At 41.5% G+C, this 24,922-nt stretch overlaps 2 protein-coding genes across 2 annotated transcripts in view; both read right to left on the bottom strand.

The window, feature by feature from the left end:
* Positions 1 to 795: 795 nt before the first annotated feature.
* kcne4 (potassium voltage-gated channel, Isk-related family, member 4) lies at positions 796 to 2,926 on the bottom strand. Its single transcript, XM_040024976.1, has 2 exons — positions 2,803 to 2,926; positions 796 to 2,243 (listed from the first exon to the last, which is right to left on the bottom strand). The coding sequence occupies exons 1-2, from the start codon at positions 2,823 to 2,825 to the stop codon at positions 1,679 to 1,681; spliced, it is 588 nt and encodes a 195-aa protein (XP_039880910.1). The 5' UTR covers positions 2,826 to 2,926; the 3' UTR covers positions 796 to 1,678.
* A 4,523-nt stretch (positions 2,927 to 7,449) lies between these two features.
* Positions 7,450 to 24,922, bottom strand: part of acsl3a (acyl-CoA synthetase long chain family member 3a) — a 41,832-nt gene continuing 24,359 nt past the window's right edge. The window contains exons 8-15 of the mRNA XM_040024966.1: positions 24,246 to 24,317; positions 16,582 to 16,721; positions 16,303 to 16,475; positions 14,184 to 14,258; positions 13,546 to 13,737; positions 12,984 to 13,098; positions 10,098 to 10,255; positions 7,450 to 10,006 (exon numbers count right to left, since the gene is read on the bottom strand). Of these exons, the coding sequence (XP_039880900.1) occupies positions 9,849 to 10,006; positions 10,098 to 10,255; positions 12,984 to 13,098; positions 13,546 to 13,737; positions 14,184 to 14,258; positions 16,303 to 16,475; positions 16,582 to 16,721; positions 24,246 to 24,317 (1,083 nt within the window). The 3' untranslated portion in view covers positions 7,450 to 9,848. The remainder of the gene's footprint in view (positions 10,007 to 10,097; positions 10,256 to 12,983; positions 13,099 to 13,545; positions 13,738 to 14,183; positions 14,259 to 16,302; positions 16,476 to 16,581; positions 16,722 to 24,245; positions 24,318 to 24,922) is intronic.

Here is a 24,922-nt window from a genome sequence, read left to right as displayed (position 1 = left end):
GCCAGACACCTTGTGGGCCTATCAGGGCTGATACAGTGTCAATACATATACGTCATAAAGTCTTTACTTGTATTCCCCGTGGCCTTTGTTGGTGCTAATGTTGGTGTGATGAGTTGTCATTGCAGCTGTGAGCCTGCAGCGCTGCTGATAGCCCATGTTTGTGTGCGTGTGTTATGCTGGTGGACAGGGTTGATGATGCGGTGGAGGAAAAAAAGACACACACACATACACACTCACATAAGAGCAAACTAAAAACTTGACATCTTTTCCCCTTCAGAGGAAAACCTTGGTGAATCATTGCTGCTGTCTGCTAGTGCTCCGTGTCAAATCACCACACGATAATGGAGGCTGATGGGTCTACAGATGCTGTCTGCGATCCCTCAGGTGGTCTGCTATGACCTTAAACCCCCACAACAATAAAAAAATATTAACAATAAATAAGGAAACAAATGGATTAAGGCTTGTTAGTTAGCTGACGGTAAAGGTTTGGGCATGGTCTGTGTTTAAACTAAGAAGCAGAATTGTGTTTACTGTGATAACCCCTGCTGTGTTTTTTTCAGAACTGTGGAGGTTTAACTAAGGATATGTGCAAAGGAGATGAGCTTCAGAGGCAACGATACACTTATTATCAGCCCTATTTTGCATTATTCTAATATTAATCAAGGCTTTCTAAAAATAGTGAGTATTTCTCCTCATTTCATCTCCATCATCCTTATTTGTTAGGAGCAACAACTACAACACTGCCCTCCATTGGTGAATCATTACAGTGCAAGAAAAAAAGACCTGAAGCTTGTGTTGGGTTCAAAAGCATTTATTCTTTCTGTACCACTACAAAGATTCAATTTTAAATTAAGCCTTACAGTGTGACAAATGCAAACCATATGTACAGTGCAGTGGTGTCATCAAGTAAACCTAACTCAAAGATTGTGTACAAAGCTACAATTACATCAGAGCTTACACTATTTTTCAAGTGGGTTCCAGGTATACTTAAAAAACAAAACAAACCCCCGCCCAAACTTAGGGTTGGGTGGGCCAGAAAGAAGCCAGGTTCAGTTTCAGACAAAATATTTTCCCCACAAGAAAAGTCATCTGTCTTCCACTCATCCCCCTGCAGCAGGGTGAGTCATCAGCCCAAACCAGTGCAGTGGAGCTCAGTGTGGCGTCAGAAGAGAGGGTGGGGAGCTCCAGCAGGGAGGCGTCACCACAAAGTGAAGAAAAAAAAATCATGAATATACAGTAAAATCATAGAATATATGAACAAATACTCTGATTTACTTGTATTGAGGATATCTGAGTTTGACATGAACAGAATTCACCACTTGGAAGTTCTTCCAACATATAACATGTAAAATGACATCTGAATCTCAGCTTGTAGTTTTAAATAAAAGCAGATATACATTTAAATATGTGGCCTAATGTGGTGTCTGTGTGCGGGTTCATGCTGCCGCTGGGCACTCACTCATAGCCGTGACACCCTCTAAGTGGTCTGAGAGCAAAATCTAAAACATTTCACACTCAGACTTCTTTGACAGTTCCCAGTCTCTTACTCATATCATGAATAATGGTGGCTTGGGAAGTTGCTGTTGGGCTGTTTAAGGCTCCTCTGATAGTAAGACGTCAGAGGACATCCTGATCTTCTCTCATGGTGATGTTTCTTCTCTTTTGGAATGGGGGAGGTTCAGCCTGAATCATCCCCGCTGTTCTCGGTTCCTGGCTTCGCGCTCTCCTCCGGTCCCTCCGCCGGTCCCTCCGCCGTGCCGCTGTCGGACTCCTCTTCTATGGTGAGGCGCGTGTCCGCGGAGGAGCACAGGGAACTGATGCTGCTCTGCTCCGTGCACAGCACGCACGCCAGCGCGCTTTCATAATGAAGATTCCCAAAGTGGCCGCCGTGGTTGTTGTAGAAAGGCAGGGACACCTGCATCGAGCGCAGTCCCGAGGCCGCAGCGGGGCAGCTCAGGCTGTGCTTCTTTGGCAGTGCACCCCACTCCCGCTGTTCCTCCTCGTGCACCAGGCGCGTGAATATGTTCACCCTTCTTTTCTCCCTCCTCTTGGAGCGGAAGTAGCCTAGCATTATAGCACAGAGGAAGACTCCGTAGAAAGACATGACTATCAGTATGTAGAGGTACGCGTTCCCGTCGCTTTTGTCTTCTCCGGTGCTCTGCGCGTGCAGGACGAGGCGTTTTGGTGAAGCTGTGGAGTTTTCCGAGTGCTCCATTTTTAAGTGCAACTTTTGTATAGGGGACCTAAAAAAAAAAAAAAAGATTTCCATCCATAAATATAAGACTTTCTGTACACTTGACGCACGCCATACGCGCGTGTTTTACGCACAAGGCAAAGTTTCTAAAGAGTGCCCCCCCTCCCCCCATAAATAGTTTTTAAAATTTTACAAAATTTCACGAGTTTATCTCCTTCTTTAACATATGTAACTGTTAAAAAAAAAATTCTATCTATCCTTTTCTCTCTTTTATTTTTTTTAACTCCAGTGTCCTGGGGCAAGAGGCGAGGTACCGATACAGGTCGCCAGTCTGAACCGGGGCCAACACTGAGAGACTGATAATCATTCACAGCTATAGGCGATTTAGAAAACGCTAATTGCTACCCTCTTCTATTCATGCACTGATTGCTTAAAAATATAGTTTTGAGGGTTTTTTGTTTGTTTGCTTTCAACATTTTGCTCATTTAGTATATTTTAATTAAGGTTTTTGTGCATTTCCCTAAAGTTGAGCAAAAGTTACCAGCAGTCAAAAACAGATTTAGTCTCAAACTAAACATTAAGAAAAGTGTCAGGATTTGTAAACTCACCAAACTGAAGAGCGGTGTCTCATGTGGACCTTTTTACCACTTGTGTCTTCTTGCAGCTCTTCTGGAGTTTGGCAGAACTACTAAAAGTTAGAAGTTATTTATACCCTTTCCCTGGAGCGTCATCGTGAGTCACATGACGGGGACTGATTGTAAGATGAGCCCTCTGTATATGGAACCCTTGAGGGAGAATCTTGTGTTTAAAAAAAATGAAGTAAAGTACATCTCTGAATATTCTTCACACCTCTGGAGGATTCTTATGAAACTACCACATGCTCATGAGTACTTTAGATCTTATGAAGAATTACATCACATCTCCAGAGTCCAGGAGAAAGTGGCCCCTGGGAGGGCGTAATGGAAAAATACTTATAGACTGCAACTGTTTAGAAGCAGCTGATGAAAAGTGAATTAATCCTGGAGGCACTGCTCACACTCTCTGCTGTCAAAGTCTATTAGAGTCTATATCTTATCGGACCACTCTATTTTTCCATCAATCTTCTGGACCATTCCGAGGCAAAAACTGTTTTCCATTTCCTTGCAAATGAGCCTGAAGTCTATGGATAAAATTTTAAAGATGTGTTTGAATAATGTAGGGACTTCATTTCCAACACATCTGTGCTGGCAAATATTCTGAGAACTCTAGTCTGACGGTGGTCTTTTGAATCTCCAGCAGAAGTATCAGTGTAACAATAAAATAATCACAAAATCCATCCCAAATAAAAGTGTATCAGTGCTGTTAGCATGGCAGTCTTACAATCAGAAGTATTTTAGTGTCCTAGCTGTTAAAGGAACCACTAACTGATTTCAATCTAGTGGTTCACCTCATGGAACTCATGGAAGTTCTGCTGCAGACTTTGTTCTGTTCTTCTGTTGTTGTTCTAGCATAATTTCCACCTGTTGGACCTGGTTTAAAATGAGATAATCAGAGAGGCTGAGAAGGAAAACCATTTTAGCCGATGATAGAGGGTTGAAATGTAAATGCACTTCAGAAGACCAACACATTTTCTGTCTCTCCTCCTCCTTTTAGATATCAAATGTTCTCTTCAAAATCCAGGAGTAACCTTAAACATATATGTAAATAAATAAATAAAAAGTTAATACTCAAGTGCAGTAACAGTTTTTATGTAGCAGAAGAAGACTATAAGTATAAAATATCAGTGTATTAGCAAAGCACTATTTTTACACCTTCAGCAGTTATTGCAGTATGCAACAATAGAACTGTTAGTTTGGAGTTTTGTATCTGATCATTTTGATAGTGTAACTCTAATACTGACTGGCTCTTTGGTCTCTTCTTTGGTCTCCACCAGCCACTTAAAGGAAATAGCTCTACTTTATGTATCATGTATGAAAGAGAGCCAAGAGCATTAGGTTATTATGAGTTGTTAAGGCAGAGAAGCGCTGCAGATTCATGTGAGATTCCCAAGTTATTTAAAAGCTTCAGTCTCTGGTGTTGAAAATTAAAGGTTTTGCTAAAATGCCAAAAATTGCAGTTTTTCAAGTGGCCACTTGAGGCCAGCTCTAAAAGCACGTTAATCTGCACAGAACGTGATGTTCAAATGGGCAACTTTATACGAGAAATAACCATGATTATGGCATGGAGCAAAGACTAGTTTTGAGTTCTACAGATATTTTAACCATTTCATAACAACTGCTGGTAAAACACAGAACAATGGTACAGTTGAAAAACACCTTAGTTCTTCAACACAGCCTGAACTAACTTCAGCTTTCTGTAATTTATTTGAGTAATCAGCAGGAATAGTGTCAAGGCTTCTTGACAGACATCTTGATCCCAAGAGGATCCCACACTGGTTCAGTGATGCTGAGGTCCGGGCTCTGAGGAGGGCTGTACCGGCTGATAGTGTTCCACTCTGGGCTTTGGTATGCTTTTATTGCATTGGCAGTTTGGGATCATTCCCATGCTGAAGCCGTTGCCAGTCACTGAGTCACTCTTCCACTGACATCATTTCTAAAAAGATTTCAGCGCAGATTTATCACACTAAAGAGGCAGGTGCTCTCAGGCCCATTGTCAGATACTTGATGGATTTTTTCTATTGATAACATAACTTTCAGATACTTTTAACATCTTTTTTTAGACCTGTCACTTCATTTGTCCTCACTTTAACGGTTTTCTCAAACTTTTTCAGGACACACTGCACACCATGTAGCAATGTGTCAGATTTTTTTTTAGCTAACAGCTCTGGAAATTACCTTATTGGTGCAAGGTACAAGGACTGAACTGAAAATGATTGAAAAGCAGCCAATGTCCAACGAAAAAATTTGAAAGGCCCTCAGAAAGCTGGAGAACTTTTGCTCAAGACCTTTTTTTTTTTTTTTAATAAATTCTAAGCACATCTGGCAAAACATGAAGAAATGGAGGGAGACTCTTTCGCACAGTAGAGTTCATTCTGCTTAACTCCCTTTCTGTAAAATTCTATTAAAATTACTATGTTCAAAGTAACAAAAATAAATAGGGCTCAGATAAAAGGCCTGACCCTCCAGAAAGCAAAGCTAACATAGATGTTAAAGATCATGAAGGTCCCCTTGCAGTTTTATCTTCCATGTGATGTGACTGACCTGCTGACTGTTTGTGTCATTTACAGTTTTTGCTCGTTGCTTGAACACTATAAACCCATGCTTAGACTAAAGTAACACAACTTGAAGCTTTTGTTACCATACCTCAAACACATGTACCCATACCTTAAACAAAAGTGCTGCTTTGCACTCTGGTTGCAATTATGCAACACACTTACTCCTTTATGCAACACACATGGTCCTGCATACTACACTCTATTTCATACATAAGACACTTCGTTCAAAAATGAAATTTCAGGGTGCCATTTGGAAAACACATGTATCCAAAATACAAAACACATCGGGTAATTGCAACCACTCAAATATACACCTGAAGGCACTTACTTGCAAAACTGAACACCAATTAGCCAACCACAAAAAGCCCTCAGTTTAGCCATTTCAAGAACTTTGCAAGCATGGATGGAGGGAGAGCAAGAGGAAGAGGAGGAGGAGGTCAAAGAGGCCATGCACGGACCCATATTTCTGATGATATAAGAGCAACTTTGGTGGACCATGTCATCAACCACGGCCTGACTATGAGGGAAGCTGGGCAGAGAGTCCACCCACATCTAAGCCGCTTCACAGTGGCATCTGCAATAAGAAAATTCCGACTAGAAAACAGGTCTGTCTTCATCTCACTGCCTTCTACTCTACTCAGATGGTTTTTATAGTACTGTTCTACAGTTACCATATCAAGTGTACAGGGTATTGCAGGGTGCTAATGCTCCTTTTGCAGCCAAAGTGGTAGTTTCTGTGAAACATACCATGATTACTTATATTGAAGTACAGTGTTTTACAGTGGATGACACAGTACATACAGTAAAGTACTGTAAGAAAATAAGCAAACCGATGACAATATGTGGTTGTATTTCTCTAGAATGACTCTAGTTTCCATCGGCTGCTCTGGTCCAGGCCTGGTTCTCCAACCACAACCAACTTGAAGTGGTATGCTTGCCCCCTTACTCACCATTTTTAAACCCTATAGAGGAATTTTTTTCGGCTTGGAGATGGCGTGTATATGACCGCCAACTACATGCCTGCATGCCTCTTCTGCAGGCAATGGTACAGGCCTGCGGCGACATTGAGGTGACAGCGATCCATGGATGGTTTCGGCATGCAAGAGGGTATTTTCCCCGGTGCCTAGCGGGAGAGGACATAGCTTGCGATGTTGATGAGGTCCTGTGGCCAGACCCCAACAGACGGCGGGATCCATGAGCCCACTTATGCACACTTGTCATGGTTTTTTGTGTTTACAGTATAGTGTTTTTTCTATTGCAGTATTATTGTGTTGTGTTTTTTTTTTTTTTTTGCTTCATCTGGATTCATGGTACTGCAATGTACACTATTGAGTAGGTCTATTTGCGTTTTTGGTTGTTTGGCAATGTGTCTCCTGTAAATGTGCCTTCTGAATACACAATGGAATTCAAGGACTGCAGTGTTTTATGTAAAGAAGACTAGTGTGTTCCCCCTGATCTGTAAGTGTTTGCATATGATGCAAGTATGTGTCATTTTGTCAACAGAGTTACATTTTGACAGAGGAATGTTAGGTTTTGACAGCAGAGTTTAGGTTTTGGGAGTGGAGTTTCATTTTGGCACAGATGTGTATGGTATATTTCCCAGTGTTGTGTCGTGTTTACTTGTGTTTAGAGTTTTGGCACAATGAGCGACGTTTTGCAAAATGTGTTCAAGCAACGGGCAAAAACTGTAATTTCAAGGGCGCCTTCATTTGTTTTAAAAATGTGGCATCCAAAGGAGATTTCACCAGACACAGCCAAGGATCAGTTTGCAAACACTCCAAAGTGACTCCTCAAAAATCCAATGACTGCTGAGCATTAATGGTTGAATTGAATTTAGTTCCAATTAACCATTAGCATTATTGAATCAGTGGAGGCTGATTTCACTCTGTAGCTGACGTTCAGGCACAAATAAATGTCATCATTTCTCTGTTGTCTGGTGACACAGGCATCACCCCCACACCCAGTAAGGCTAATGTGCTCATTACAAAAGAATGATAGTGCTTAATACTTTCAATTTAATTAGTCAGACTTGGTGACCATAGCGGAAATAAAACGCACTTACAAGGAGACCAAAATAAATCTTTATTTACTTCATTGGAGAAGGCAAATTCTGAATAAATAATTTTCATCACTAGGCTGGGCGATGTGTTACAGTGTTCAAACAGGCAAGCCAGTGAATCACAAATATTCATGTAGGTGGGCGTACAGCACATGCAGGAGGTAGTGTGGCTCACTGCTCCGTGTGCCCTTTTCACCAAATGCAATCATGGAAGACTTTGTTATATAATAATAAAAGAAGGAATAATAAAAATGACATATTCTTACACTTGCAACCTCGGTATAGAAAGACAACAACAGACAACAAAGCCCTACATAAAAGGTTTGGTCTAGTTCTCTAACATGATTTTGGAATAAAGGTGGGAAGACACATGATGCCTCAACTAGTTCCCGTTCTAGCACACACTTTAAATTGCACCTGACAGGTTGATTATTTAGCAGGCTACTCAAGGTCCAGTGGCCCTGAGCTGCAAAATACACACAAAAACAAACACTTCACTTTAGGGAAAAGGTAGGCACAGTCTTTTAAGATTTTGAATGCTGGGTCCAAAGTCTCTCGCCAAATGTTGGTACTGTTCTTGTGTAAAATATAAACTGAGGGAATGAAAGAGGAGCCCTGAGGAGCCTAAGGGAATACTTTAACAAAGATATTCAAATGATGTACACGATATAGGCAAAGTAGAGGACCACATACACACCATGAAGCTCACAGTTTTTGTGCTGATGTTAATGCCACAGAAGGCTTAGGTTCCTGTCCTGCCTAAATGCTTCCACTCTGTAGTAATACCACTTACAGCTGATTCTGGAATATCTCGGCTGAACTCTTCAGAATGGCCCATTTTCCCACAGATGCTTGTAAAAGCAGACTGCGTGGCTAGGTGCTTGATTTTATCCAACTGTGCCAATGGGACAGAAAACATGTGAATTAAAACATGTAGAGGTGTTGCCCAAAATTATACAAGGCAACTATTCTAAGAGTAGAATAGAAAAAAACCTAAAACAGCCCTACACTATCACTTCTGTTTCCATAAAGGGAAATATTGTGTTTGCACAACAGAGCCATCGCATCATCAGATTAGCTCACGTGTATCTGGCGCATTCATCCAGTTGTGTCATTCACCAAGGCAGGTTCTCACTGCAGCAAAGGAGTGCAGCGAGTTACAAACCTGGTTTTTGATCATATAACTTCAGTTTAAACACAGCCGACACATTTGCTTCAGTGATGGAAATGTGTGAATGAGAAGGAACATCCGATCAGCCAAGATTGACAAAAAAGGCAAAAGGCTGTGAGGGTTGTGTACGTGAAGCTACACACTTGGCCATTCAAAAGACAACACGTATGACACAACTTTAAAGAGAATGACTGCAAGGTAGACAAAGTCAGACTTCCATAAATGTGCTTGTTCTCCAGCCCACACACACACACTGATAAAGTTTTATTTAGATCCTCTCTGTAATCAACTGCCTTACTGGAGCAGATGCAATCTATTTTCATATTGCATTATGATTTATCAATACTACAATGATTACACAGTCATTTCATCTGTAATACAAGGAGTACCCACTGAAAAGTGTACTGTATCACTGTAGGGAATGTCTAAACATGCACTTTTGTTTCTTTTTCTTCAGTGTTTTAAAAGACCTATTAGTCACAATTTGGTAATTTTCTGAAACTAGAATCATTGTCGAAACATAAAAATCATCAGATCACATAACAGGATTTATCTTTGATTACCAACCTGTTTCATTGCACTCAAATGACTTTGTGCTTTTAGTTTCATAGTGTGCTGATGGGAGAGACGCCCCACGAGCGTGGGAGTCACAGTCTGACTGTGGGAGGGAGGCAAAATAAACCACTGACAGAACACTAAACAAGTTAAAGACAAGAAAAGAAAATTAACCGTCTCCTGACCTGCAGGAAATTAGAAATTTGAAGTTAAAGTTTTAGAAGAAGATCAAAATGAACTGATTTCGACACATAATTCGAGACAGGTGAGTAAAAGGCACCGAGGCTACAAGCGACCTGAGCTTCTGCTGTGGCAACTCAGACAAGAGTTCAACAGACAACACCAGCTTACGCATGCTCTGTTTCATAACTCACATCTGGAACAATAAAGTCCTCTGGAATAGGGTCACACACCTGGATGGAAAAAAAGGGCACAAGGGATGTTTTCTTACAAAGACCTTCTCAGCCCGTCTTTTGCAACAAATTCAAGTAAAATCTGCTTCCTCTGTAAAACTGGTTTATCTGTGTTTCTGTGAGGTCCTTGAAACCACAAGATTTAGCACAGATTTATGTTGCTGTGGCTCTTTCACTGCAGACTAACGGATGGGAGTTGGGGGTGTGGGAGTGTTTCAGAGTTAAGTATTGTTCTGGTCTCAGGTCTGTGCTGGTCCTGGCTGTCATTTTCCACCGTACATTCTCTCTATGTCATCCTGGTAATGTGTTTTCAGCTCCTTGCGTTTGAGCTTGAACGCATCAGTGACTAATCCTGTCTCAGGTGTCCACGGTTCTGGGCTCAGCCGGATCTTGCGGGGGATCTCAAAGCGTTCTAGCTGGGCTACAAAGGAAGAAGAAACATGAACTTGGTAAAACCTAGCTTGTGTCTGCAGCTCTGAGATGAAGCTTAACCCCTTCTCTGACTTTCTCACCTGCCAGTGCGGCCTCAGTAATGACCCTGAGGACGAGCTCCTCCACGGCTTTGCTGTTGCACAGCTCCTCCCATGACCCTCGGATACCGTACTGGTCAACCAGAGCCAACAGGTGCTTCTGATTGGGCACCACAAAGCCAATCACGTACGTCTCGTCACTGCAGAGCAGGAAGACGAGTCAAAGAGAAAGAAAAACAGAACAATTATTAACTTAAACTGGTCTTCAGGATGTGGACGCTGGGCCGAATAAGGTAATGGAGCACCAGAGTGAGCAATCTTTGCAATCTTTTCGTCAGTGAGTGGCATATTTAGCCTTGTAAGGAGATGGAAAAACTACATGCTTGAGAGAGTGTGAACAGATTGCATGCTTCAAATCACTTGACAAACAGCTGCACTGTGACCCAGAACTGAATAAATATTTCAGGCTGCAGAAACAGATCCAGGTTCTGAATCAGAAAAACAAAATGTTTTCGTGAATCTGTGGAAACACACAGAGCAGGAGGGCCTGCCACTTTTAGGGTACAAAATGAAGGTTTTTATTCCTACCGAATAATGAAAAACAGATTTGTTGTTATCTGAGCTTAATTCACTCTGCCTGTTTGTTATCTCATGCAGGGCAGATACATGGAGCTTAATCAGAAAAATATTGCACCGCAGATCACCAGACAACCAAAACTTTAATAAATGGTCCATTCATCTTCTTCTGCTTGTCATTTGCTAGTTATTCGTCCATCACATAGCTAACACAGATACTCATGCTCACCCTTATACCTTACAACCAATTTAGAGCCTTTAGGCCACAGATGTGGGCCTGTGGGTGTCCTGTGGACTGCAGCTTCAGCAGAATGGATTTTTTTTTGGTACATCTGCTGTTAATGAATAAGACTGAGACATGGTAACAACTTTGGCTATTTTTTGTGTTCCCTCAAGCCATTCCTGAGCAAATTGCATCCTGCTGGGTGGGACTGCTGTCATTGGGGAGTGCCTTTGGCATGAAGGGTTTGCTTTGACAGCCTCAGTTTGTTAAGGTGGGTCGATATGTCAAAGTAACATTCATACAGATGAGGACACAATTATTACCCACCAATTAAATTTAAAGTTTTTGTCAGAATTTAGTGTTGTTGTTGTTTTTTAAACAGAGCAAAACATTTTTAATGTAACATTTCTTAGCATACCAGTTTTCTTTATAACATGTCAATTATTTCTGTTTGCACACAATAACAGACTCATTTAAGAAAAAACAAAAATGACCAATTATTATTAAATTAGTATCAATAAAGTTATTATTATTATTAGTGCCCTGAACCCTTTTTTGAACCACAGAACAAACTAGTGCTGTGCAATGATGTGCTTAAACTTTTAATGCTAAAAGAAAAAACTTCTGCAGAAAGACAGACTGAAACATGCTAAGGAAACCTGCATACTAGAAGCACGTCCTTTGGTCAGATGAAGTGAAAGTAAAGCTCTTTGGCCACAGAGATGCTGCTTATATTTAGAGAAAGAAGGGAGAGGCGTACAAATCTGGAGGGGCTTGAGAGATTCTCCAAAGAAGAATGGGCTGGGATTGTTCAGGACACGAGTTTGACTTACTGAAAACTACAACAAAAGACTGCAGGCTATTATATAGCATAAAGAACACATAATTAACTATTAGCATCAATAATTTTGACCTTGGTAGTTTTTGTAAAATAATTTTGCTTGTAAGCACACAAAATAAAACCAGGATGTTTGGAAAGGCTGCGTAAGAAATTCCTTGTTCTTCTAACTGGAACTTGGGAAATACTCTTTTAAAAAAAGAAACTTTCATAGAGGAACTAATAATTCTGTCCTCATCTGTATCTGTGCCAGAGGGTCCTGAGAGTGGTTGTTCTTGATGATGTGAGTCGGGCTGTGAGCTGGAAAGCTGCGGCTGACTGAGGGTGTTTATAGCAGCAACTGGAGTTAATGAAAAGATGCTGAAAAGCATGTTCATGAACATGTCGCCTGGTCTGCCGTGGTTTGTTTACAGTGGTGCTGAAACCCAGGATGGGGGCACGGCAAATTCAGGACTGGGCTGAAATTGTGGCCAAGCTGGCGCAGTCCAGCCGGTGCCAGAGGTCATTGCGCGCAAGGGACATGCCTAGCCCGAGGTCGGTGTGCTGTCTGGAATGGCCTCGCACTGTGCGGTCCTGCGTGCTGGCCGCCTGTCCAGCCCTCTGTGAGCCCCGGCTCACATCCACGCCTGCTGCAGTGCCACCACTGACCACATGGGTGGCCCCCAGACCAGCTCCGAGGCTGCTGCTGGACACGCGCCCCTGGGCCCATCTCGTCACCAGTGCCACTGAATACCCGGGCAGCCATCTGAACTCACACCTCCTTGTCTCTGGGCTAGGGGCTGGGGGCGCCGACAGTCCGGGCTGATTGCCTCTCGCACTTGTGTGGGGGGAGTAGGTTCAGCCAGATGGCCCCCTGGCCTCAGTCGGGCCATGGGGGTACGTGGTGGGGCGTGGTCTGTGGTGCCACTGCAGGGCAGGCGGACGCACCTGAGTGGCATCCGCAATCACACCTAGCTGGTATAAAGAGTCCGTACTGGGTCCGTCAGGTGTTGCTGTTGTTGTTAGTGTGTGTAGCTGGGAGTTGCAAAGCTTCAGCCAAGCAGTGTGTAAACAGCAACCGTGCGAGTTAATAAAAAGTTAATGCTGAAAAGCATGAAAATGTCATTAGGTCTGCCGTGGTATGTTCACAATTATAGATTATGGAAAGAAGCTAATGCGAGAGGTCTATTTTATAATTAAAAGTCAAACCAATACGACGATCTAAAAGAACAGGATCCACAAAGATAATAAAGGTTTCAGTGGATCTGTAAACTACTCTTGTGAATATTTCACTGCCCCACTCCTCACACACCTGTTGGCATAGGCACAGATGTTATCGATCAGAGGGCAGTTCTTCAGCATGGCCTCCACCTTTCCCAGGGAAACGTACTCTCCTGCCTGCAGCTTCACCAAGTCTTTCTTACGATCTGGAAACACAGCAAAGGGAGCAGCCTGTAAAAAGTGTGTATGTCCATGCATATATGTGGATATATCTTAAAAAGAAAGGAGGAAGTGAGATAGAAGGATGCATTTTCTACTCAGCTGTGTGCATCTGAACAAAATGAACATCTTGCATCTGAACATCTTGATAAAAGAGGAAAGTTGGGGGCTGGGGCTGGCTCACTGAAGTAAACAGAAACGTGAAATCATACTAGGATGCGAAGTAAAATGTGATTTGTTAAAAGCTTTTCTGACACACTAAAAAATGACAAGTGGAGATGAAAGGTTGTCTGGAACAAGACCAAGCATGAGAGTCACAACATGGGCAACAGCATGAGAATGTGAGCTTCAGACTTAGTGGTGATAAAAACCAGGATAAGACCTTCTCGTTCTACACACTTCACCCACACACACACCTCCTCATGCCTCCTCACCAATGATCTTGAGACAGCCGTCTTCCTGAAACTCTCCAATGTCGCCTGTACTGAACCAACGCTGGCTGTTCTCGTCTACAAAGAAGTCCTCTTGGTTTTTCGCATCCTTCTTGTAGTATCCCATCGTTACGTTGGGCCCACCAATGAGAATCTCTCCCCTGGGATAAGGCTTGTCAGTGCTACGGTACCCACCTAAAAGCATCAGCAGATTAGAAATGAAAAAACATTTATTGGACTGAATCTGCTACATCATAACACTGCTGAGAAACAAAAAACCCCCAAAAATCAGATGGTATGTTTACTTAAAATTCTATTTTTACTCTGCAAGGAATAAACTCAACTCGATAAGTATCAAAACTTCAACAGAGTGCAATGAAAGTGAGTTATGATTCCTTATGTAAAAAGTGGAGAGACCAGTGCTGTCCTTACAAGGTTACAGAGCAATGCTCAAAGTCCCACCAGGCAGGGAAATGTGAAAGAAAGTGTTGGATCAAGTGCGTATGTGTGTAAAAGATGACCCATAAAGAAACAAAACATGCAGACTGATGTTTGTTTGAATATGAATGCAAATGACTGTGTTTATACCATCATAAAATGTGTGTGTATATGTGCGTAGTGCCTCTCCCAGTCTCACTCACCCTCCACCCAGTCTTTAAGCTTGATCTCACAGCACACCAGTGGTCCTCCCACTCTCCCAGTGCTGTAATCCCACACTAGAACAGACAACACACATAGACACATGCACATATCAGGGAGCACACTAGCATCAAGGCACAACATTTATTGCCATAGCAACACGACCTGACTTGCTCCCTCGCCATGGAAACCCCATCCCTAAGGAGTGTTCGCAACTCAGTGTTTTCCTGACTCAGATGACCACAGTGGATTTGATGGGTCTGTTGGTCTGGTCTGCCTGGGAAAGGCTGATAGGGTTTCTTACATTTCGCAAATGCTTTGGCAGTGGAACAGATAGATTAATTCATATCTGATTATTGGGACAGACATTGGCACCGTAGTTATGTGAAACATTCTTGGTCTTCATGTTTATGAGGGAATGGAGACTATCACTCTTTCTTCTGTTTTCTTTTACAAAACTCATAAAATTTCATATTCATTTCTTTTTCTCTTTCCTTTTTTTTTTTTAACTTGATAGGGTCTCAGTGTAGCGTGACTTATTGCTAATGTTGATTTTTCCACACCACTCTGCTGAAAACAGATAATATACTCCCTTTTTTTGTTTACTGCAACCCACGCACTGTATATCTACTAATTATTTTCCTCTTATCCATTTTCCCATCCTGGCTATAAGGCCTCTGTCCCTCTTTGTGTTCTCCCCCTGTTTTTATCTCTGCTTTCAGGCTGTCAAAGTTGACGGGAATTTCATGGGGAAAAACCACAAAATAGGAGGGTGCCAGGATTTGATTGGGAAAAATATGGGAAAATTGAGGAAAAACTGGTAGTAAGTATATTTTTATGTTACGTGCCTGGGCTCTATAGATGTAAATTAGCAGCTTTACTAAAGCCCAGCATGTTTACATCTTATATATTCACATTGATATCCAGTAATATGGAATGTCCCTGTTAAATAAACAAATAAACACAACAAGCTACCAATTTTGCCTGAAAAAATGTGATTTGTGAAATTCTAAGCATGCCTAAAATATTGGCAATATCCCATTTTTATTCTTACATATCATGATAAAATCAGCAATAAAGTGTAATACTGTACATAAACAGTGTCTGTCCCTCTGTTTGTCTGTCTTCCACTGCACACAGACTAAGCATAACGTAACAGTGGTTTGGAGTGTCGCTCCCAGCTGTTTATGAAGCGGGGGTCCTGTCTGTGACTTTATTAAATGCCCTGCAGATTTACAGGGTAACCTGCAGTAGCGCTGCCCATTTCGGTATCCATAAAGCACAATAGTGAAATGTGACCTTAAAATTATTTCTCCCTCTATGATCACTAAAGGAAGTCTGTAGCTTTAGCTATGCTGAGATTTTTAGGTACACCTAGCAGTAGCTACTACAGTCTACTACCATTGTAGTGAGGCATTTCCCTTGTTTAGTCTAGCCTCGTTTATAAAAATAGGGTCAGCAGAATAATAGGCACAACTGTGAGTGTGTCACAATGATACCAATGCACTTGGTGATCATACAGCTGAATCAAAGCATGTGTAAAACAGTTAAAAAAAACAGGACTGTACTGGACTGAATTAGTTAAACTGGTTGAAGCTAATAAACTCACAAGTGAGTGTATTTTTTCATTTGCACAAGACAGATGGGAACTGTGATCTGACTGATTGTTGCCAAATAGGATACAGGAATTTTACACTGAATGTGTTCAGCTCACATTAAAAATACTGATGACCGGCAGTGCTAACACTCAGCCTCTGAGTAGCTACACCTGTGGTATGAATATTAAAGTCCTTGGTGATTTTCAGAAAACTTGACCTCTGACCTTGACATGGGTTGAGGTCACAGAGATTTGAACTCATCTGAGATTTTTAACAGATGCACCTTTGGTATAAGCTAGAAAAATTCCATCCGCTCACTCTCGATTGATCAATTTTCATATTCATCAACTTGGGTGTCCACCCCATCCGCTCACTAGGTGGGGTGATGACAATACATCATCAGCCTTTTAGGGCTGAGGGGTAAAAATTAATGACATAAAATGTTTTCGTTTTTCTAATTTGTGAGTGGTTTGAAATTTTACACAGTAGGCATGCCTACTGTAAGATTTCCATTCATGCTCACACTCGCTAATGGTTCCAGCTCCACAGGTCTCCGTCAGGCCGTATCCTTGACCCACTGGGCAGCAGAAACACACATTCATGAAACGCTGTGTGGCTGCTGAGAGTGGCGCTCCACCTGAAAGCAACACCCGTGTCCGTCCTCCTAGCAGAGAGCGGACTTTCCTGAACACCAGTCTGGATGAACAAAGGAGGAAATACATGAAGAAATTATGACTTTTAAATATTCCTTGAGAGTCCAAGCTGCAAATGCAACAGTAATTGGTGATATAAGTCTCCATACCTGTCACACAGTGGTGTGCTGTATCCTTTGGCGAGCTGCTCCAGTTTGTAGTTGTATGCCAGAATGAAGAGTGTTCGCTGAACACAGTTCATCTCCTCGACCTTTGTCATCACGTTCTTATAGATACGGTCCATGATCTCCTGAAGTCAGGAGGCGGGACAGGGTGAAAAGAAAAAGAGCATTATTATGTAAAAGGTAACAATAAGAGCAACAGTTAAGACTGATACAGATACAGAGAAAAGACTAAAATGATGGTTAAGAAATGTAATTTTTATATTTAATCTATAAGTGAACTTACAGCTGTGGTGATTATTAAAGGTGATTATACTGGAGTCAGAGCAATGAAGAGTAGTATGTATCTGAACTCTGGCACGAAGCAGAACTTGAGCAATGCTGGATTTTAGAGACCAGTGCAAGTTTATATGGTGCAAAAAGATCGCAATATAAATATCTAAGCCAATATTTTTTTTTTCTTAGAAACATTTGGTAAATAAATCAATGAGAGTTTATTAAAGTTTTTTTGAAAGCACGGAAAAGAATCCAGCCATTGTAAGTTGGAGCACACTCTGCTGGACAGACTATGCGATGACACTGGTTCTAATGTTACCCTAAGCATGTTTTTTCAGCATCAATGTGCAGAAATGTTTGACATCTAAACCAACATATACACTGATAGCAACATCCCTGTCACAGGACGACAATAGGAGTTAACCTTCATGTTGGGTGGGCTTAGACATATGGTCCCTGCTTTGGAGGTTTTTAAAAAAGACTAAACACTAATGTGTTCAAAACCCCCAAATCTCATATTTAAGCAACTTTATAAAACAAAAAAAAAAAGATCAACACAAGCACACATGCACGTGTGCTCTTCAATTCTGGTTTCATAACTATAAGGCTCCCCAATGGATATTTAATGTGTTCCTAATTTCTATGTGACCTACAAAACTAAAAAAAAAAAAAACAAAAGCAAACCAGAAGAGGGAATCTCTCTTTGGAATAAACAAAACCATGTGGTAAACCCACTACTAACTGTGGCCCTAAACATTAGATTGTTTTTTTTTATATTTATTTTTTGACATTTAGCCTTTGTTGGATAGGAAGGTAGGGAAACACAGTAGGGGGACAACACACAGGATTGGAGCAGACTCAAACCCAGGCCCCTGCAGTGGCAGCAGCTCAACCAGGTGAGCTGAAGCAGCTCCTTCTGAGCTCCTTTGTTTAAAGTATAACAATATGCCAGATAAGCGACAAAGCAAAACATTTAGGACTTCCTTGGAACAGCTTTCACTGATACATTACAGGAGAATTATCACCAGAATGAGCATCTGTATTCATCTCTATTCTGATTTACACTAAATTTCATCTGAAGTACTTTCTGAGCACCAAACAACAGACAGACTTAGAAATGAGCTGGTGAACACTAAGCAGCAGAGGATGCAGATATTTTTCCACAGGAGTCCAAGAACAGACTAAAAAAAAGGAAGTATCACATTTCAATCTGCCTGGTGGCCAGAAACTTGGAGGTCCTAATGAATGCACATGTTTCTCTGTTAATACTGGGTAACTAAGCCACTGTCAGTCATATCAGCTCAAACTATCTTCTTTCCAATGCCCAAAATGCCTTAGCCCAACATTCACAACAAATATCTTCTTTGCTAAAAATGGGCTGAAGTGGTACTAGGAACATGACGGTACAAGGAAGAGCAATGTCAATCATGGGAAGTGGTATCAATTTGTATTACCAAAGGGACTGTGGTGCAGAGAACAGAAACCCACAGATCAAGAGCACTTCATCATCTACATCAGTGTCGACAAAAGGCTGGACATGGTGAAATAGGGAAAGGGCACAAACAAACCCCCCTCCCACCAAAAAAACAATAAAAACCAGCTGGTCCTGTTGGGTTTGTGCATGTGTGTGTACGTGTGTGCATGAAGCAGTGAGAGAGGAAGTCGACACAGGATCCATGCAGCCGCCTGCTGTCATATCACAGCAAACAATTTGTATGTGTGTGCGTGTCGTGGGGATAACCACATGGGGCTTTCTCACGTTCTGTTTACAGCTGTGAATGGTTCCAGAAACTGGGGCCCTCTGGCCTTTACACTACGACCACTGGGAGATGGGGGGGGGGGGGGGGTGTTCTCCATGTGAGTGAGAGGGAGAGAAGAGTGCATCCTGTATTGAATACAACTAGCTTGTTAGATGACATTCATTTTCAGGCGTCTTCAGTATTGGCAATGGTCACAGTCAAACAACAAGATATGGGAAAACAAAATCCTGAATGGAGGAAAAGTACCGAGACTATCACTTTATCAATGTGTCTGCAGTCTGTTGACTTTTGAACAACTGGTAGGTTAGCAAATGTAACTTTTCATCCTAATAATACAGTTAAAACAATATACATATAAATACAGTGTGAACTTGGGCATCAAACTGGTAAAGTTTTTTAAAAAAGGAAAAGAACTTTGAGGCCACAATGTACACAGATTTGCTCATTATGGAATGTCATATTAATTTGGAGCTTTTAATGCTTTCTTTTTTTTCTGTTCTTTTTCCAGACATCTTTAATGAGGCAAAGAAAAGAAAAAAGGAATTGGCTGCATAAGTTTGAATTTCTCTTGGTTTTTCTCAAATTCTCTACACAGAATCAAAAGATTGCATAGATTGCTGTCCATGTATGATTGTAACAGGCAGTTTCTCTTTGCCAGCATAAAAATAATTTATTTCACAACACTCTTTCACTCACGCATTTCCGTCTGGGATTAATAAAGTTCTGATTCTGATTAGATGCCTTCTGGAGAGACGTTTTATGGTGAGACAAGATAAAGACTTGGCTATGTGGCCACAATGATAAGAGATATGTGGAGGGGTAAAGGGTTTTCAGTGAGAAGCTCAACTTCTGAAAAACAACCCCACACCATAATCGCCCTTCCACCAAACTTGTACACTTTACCGTTCTCCTGGCAACCACCAAAACCAGACTCGTTCATTGGATTGAGAGACCGAGAGGCGTAATTCGTCACTCCAGAGAACAGTGGTGGCGTGCTTTACACCACTGCATCCAACGCTTTGCATTGTAATTGGTGATATAAGACTTGCAGGCAGCAGCTCAGACATTGAAACCCATTCCATGAAGCTCTCTACACACCGTTCTTGAGGTAATTAGGAAACCACATGAAGTTTGAAGGTTTGTTGCTAACATCGCTCTGTGATTTTACTTGGCCTACCACTTCATGGCTGAGTGGTTCTTGATACCAGTTGCTTCCACTTTGTTATTAACCCACTGCACAAAGTGATGTTGGAGTGACATCTTTTATAAGTCATTTTTGGACCTCCAATTTTGGCGCACTGAAGGGGCTGTTTTGTAACACCAGGCATTCACAATGAAACAGGATACTTGATACTTAATGCAAATGCTCTTTTAAACTTGTAAAACACACTGTTTCATAAGTTTAAGAGCAAAAGGAATTTAAAAATTTTCTAAATACTCTAACCATTACTATTTTACATAGATTTCAACATATTTAATATTTCAACACATTTCAATAAATGACAGTTTTAACCTGGTTACAAACAAATGAGTTGATTAACTAAAATACTATCTATATTGTGACCGACAGACCCAATATAGACATGATCACACATCCACCAATCAGTGTTTAGAGGGAACACCTACAGCTGACTGTGGAACATTTAGTAGCAAGAAAATGTCACAACTGGACTTGTTGCACAGGTGGTATCCTATCACTGTACCACGCTGGACTTGACTGAGCTCCTGAGAGCGAGCTGTTCTTTCACAAATGTTTGTAGAAGCAGTCTGCATGTAGAAGTGCTTGATTTTATTCACCTGTGACTAGAATATCTGAATTCAATGATTTGGATGTGTGAGTGAAGACATTTGGCAACATGTTGTACAAGTTTCCATCCTAGAAAAAGAGCAATGAAGAAATAATTAAAAGCCCCCAAATTACCACGACCTTTATGCCCATGTTGAGTGGATGTAAACCTCTGACCACAACTGTATGTGTCCACTTTTATTGACTACTTGAAGAAATAACATTTATTATACTATGGCTGTAGATATAGCTGTTATAGCTTTCTGAATTGAAGCATGGATTGGACTTTAAAGTATTCCAAAAATACTACAGCCTCCAAAACACAATTTCAGTATATGAATTTTGTAGAATGTCCCGGGAAGAGACACGTATCCTTTTGGAGTTGTGTCAGGATGAGCATCAAGCATAAAACTCTTCCAAATCAAGCATGTGGCGCTACCCGCTGTGACAACTTGTGAATAAGGACGTGGTTGTAGAATGGGGGAAAATTACAGTTTTTCTCGATTGCTTAAACACTATAACCAGGCCTCTAAACTAAAATTTCAAAACCGTAACGCTATTGTTCAAAAAGCTCACCCATTTCCCTGAACTATAAACACTATTCCCTGCTTTGACACATGACTCAAATTTGGTGAACTGTTACTGCAAAACTCTACACACAAATCCCTACATGTTACAGTGCTTACACCATGTAGTCACTTAGAAAGCACTAGCATGCAATAATGTTAACTTAAGTCAGCATAGCTTGAGCTCAATTAGCACACAATTAACCAGGTGGAAACACTAGGAGTCAAAATTTAGCACACACCAATCAGAACCTGCGATGGATAGATAAAAGGGCCAAAGTCAGCTCATTCAGGTTTGAAACAATGGATCCAAAGAGATGCAAAGGAAGAGGATGTGGTGGAGAAAGAGGACGTGGTGAAGGAGGAGGACGTGGTGAAGGAGGAGGACGTGGTGAAGGAGGAGGACGTGGTGGAGGAAGAGGACATGGTGAAAGAGGAGGACGTGGTGAAGGAGGTGGAGGTGGAGAACGACGGCGACAAGGAAGGGGAAGAGCAAGGGCAAGAAGACAGTCAGTCTCGGATGAAATTCGAGCCACTTTAGTTGACCATGTCCTTGTCCATGGGATGACTATGAGGGAGGCTGGGCAACGAGTACAACCAAATTTGAGTCGCTTCACTGTTGCCTCCATCATCAGAACCTTCAGGGAGGAAAACAGGTAGGTGTACTTGCAGTAAGACTGCTTTGTACAGTAACGTTTAAGTTACTGAACTTATGTGTCTTGAGTTTCAGTATGTTTCCATTATTTGCCTGTAAAATGAATGTGTGACAGTTACAGTAATGCGTGCTTCTATTTTTGTAGGACACAGAGACGACCACCTGGTGGAGGCAGGTTAAGGCTTTTGTCGGAGGAGCAAGAGAGGGAACTTGTAAACATGGTAATTGCAAATAATGTAATCCGCCTGCAAGAGATTCAAAGGAGAGTGATTGAGGATGATCATCTTTTTCGAGGCATAAATGCCATCAGCCTCTCCACAATTGACCGCATCCTCCGAAAGAATCAATTCCGGATGAAACAGGCATACCGAGTCCCTTTCGAACGAAACTCTGACAGAGTGAAAAACCAACGTGTGGAATATGTTCAGGTATGAGTTTTGATACTGTATAAGGTATTGTGTACCATCACAGCATGGCAGTTTATGCTGCCATTTCAGCACTCTTGAACTGTGGTTCAGGGTACCGATTGACTCTACTGTGTTATGTGTTTTGCAGAGAATCTTTGAGATTGAAGGACGGCCTGTTCCCCATGAAATAATCTTTGTGGATGAGGCAGGTTTTAACCTGACCAAAAGAAGGAAAAGGGGGAGGAACATAATTGGCCATCGGGCTATTGTAAATGTCCCTGGTCAGCGTGGGGGGAATGTCACTATGTGCGCAGCCATCAGCCAACGAGGGGTACTCCACCGCCATGCCGTACTAGGACCCTATAACACTATGCTTCTCCTTGCTTTTCTTGATGGTTTAAGACAACATATGTTCCAGCTGGACTACAGGGAACCAGCACAGCCAGAGCAGCCTCACTACATTGTTGTGTGGGATAACGTCAGCTTCCATCGCGCTGCTCTGGTTCGTGACTGGTTTACCAATAACCCAAGGTTTTCTAATATCTTTCTGCCTGCATACTCTCCCTTTCTAAACCTGATAGAGGAGTTATTTTCGGCATGGCGGTGGAAAGTGTATGACCGAGAACCTTATGTCCGTGTTCACCTCCTTCAGGCCATGGAAGAGGCCTGCCTAGACATATCAGTAGATGCATGCCAGGGGTGGATCAGGCATGCAAGAGGATATTACCCCCGCTACCTGGCTGGGGCCAATATAGCCTGTGATGTGGATGAGATTCTCTGGCCTGACCCAGACCAAAGACAAGATGCTGAGGTGGGATAATGTTTCTGGTGTGCGTTGTACTGTATAGTACATGAATGACAATGTGCCACTGTACATACATTGGTTGCGTCTTTTGTGTTTATCATGTGACAAGGGTTTTGAAGGGGAGAACCATAAGCAACCTATTTGTTTTGGAACTATTGTTTTGAATTAATTGTACCAGTGTGCAAAACTCTGTTGTAGTGTGTGTGTTTTTGAGGGCTTGTGTTTGATGTCTGAGGGCGAAGTTTGGTTTTTCAGCAGGAGTGAATAGTTTTGGGTGTGGAGCTTCATTTTGACCTGGAAATAGGATGTTTGGGAAATTGAGTGAGATGTTATGGATTTGTGTTTACTGTTGTGAGGATATGAGGCGTAGTTTCAAGAAATGTGTTTTAGCAATCGAGAAAAACTGTAAGATACTGCAAGCTGGAAAATGCAAACTAAAAGACACTTTAACAGTAAAATATAATATAATTAAGACTTCTTTTGGACCTGTAGACGCCCTGTTTCTCCAACAGGACTGAACAGAGTGCTAAATTTTGTTGACTATATGAATATCTCTCTGCAGCAAAGCACAATAAAACTACAACCAGAAGAACCTTCAAAAGCGTGAACACTTGGATTCGTTTGAAGTCATGTTTCAGGCCACAGTCTGAATTTTAGTCCATCATATACTATCATTTTTCCCCCTTTTAATAATAATCACTTCATACACATCATACATCTACCAAGTAGCTACTAAATGTGGTTTTTGGTTTAGAGCAAATGGGGGTGGGGGGTAGGTTTTTGGACTCTTTCACTTAAAACAGCCATCTGCAGCATTTCTACCAAACCAAAAGTTGAGTGTTGTAAAAGGAAAGTGAAAAGACTGAAACAAACAACTTGTAGCTACAAATGACCAAATTTCACATTAAAGTTTTTTGCATTAACTGTGTAAAATGTTAAAAATGTCCACGTGATTACAGCAGCTTAAATTCGGACATATTCTGACTACCTTGGGGTGTTCTTTAATAAACAAACTGTAAAAAAAATTTAAGCAAAGCCCATCTCGGAGTCCTTACTGCTGAAATGGATTAATTAGTAAAATTTACTTCAAAGACAAGCTGCACTAGGTAACCACAAATATTCAACTTAGACCCCTGGGAATCAAACATTGTCTGGTGATTAAATGCAGCATTGACCATTGGTAGGATGTATTTACGTCAGACCAAGATCCAGCAGATCCAAGACTGCTGGACTCTATCACTGCTATTCCATGAGTAAACCTTGTGCACAGGCCTCAAACGCAAGCCAGCAGCATTGTTTGACACACAGACTCAAGTCGAGTGAGTCAGTGAGTGATACTGTTATTGTTAATGGTAATGGTTCTCTAACACTATGCTGGACAGTGCATTAAGCCATACCGGGACCGCTGCCATCAGAGTGGGCTGGAGCATACTGGTGTCTCCTTTGCTTCCTTTCTTGATCTTCGTTGACTTAGGGTGGGAGAAAGAAACATCAATTGATAATTTAAATTATTACATTTGTAATTAGCTGTTACCTCATTTTTGGGGTTTGTTTTGCGCATATTCGGACTGAAATGATGTCTAAAAATCTACTAGATCCAGCTATATACAGTCATGAAAAAGTAAAAGTATCCCCTCTGTCCACTTTAAGGTTGTTTTTGTATCAGTACATAACAGAAAAATAATCTGATGCTTAGCGGGATCTAAAATTATTTAAATACAACCTCAGATGAATATGTTATATTGGTTCATTATTTATTTAACAAAAAGTATGCCCCTGCTGTTTCCACAGGAATTCAGAGGGTAAATAGCAAGCATGTCCTGCAAATCAAACACATGCTTAGAACTGATCATCTGCAAGTGTGAGCACCTCTATAAAACCAGAAGTTTTGGTAGTTTGCTGGTCTTGAGTATCCACATGAGTGTTGACAGATGCAGTGGAGGAAAGACATCAGAAATGATCTTAGAAGAGTAATTGTTGGTGCTCATCAGTCTGGGAAGGGTTATCAGGTCATCTCCAAACTATTTGAAGTCCATCATTCTGCAGCGAGAAAGATTATTCACAAGTGGAAAAC

The sequence above is a fragment of the Simochromis diagramma genome, unplaced genomic scaffold, assembly GCF_900408965.1.
Source record: "Simochromis diagramma unplaced genomic scaffold, fSimDia1.1 OVJJ01000348.1, whole genome shotgun sequence".
Lineage (NCBI taxonomy): Eukaryota > Metazoa > Chordata > Actinopteri > Cichliformes > Cichlidae > Simochromis > Simochromis diagramma.
This window is presented reverse-complemented; position numbering and strand designations above follow the sequence as displayed.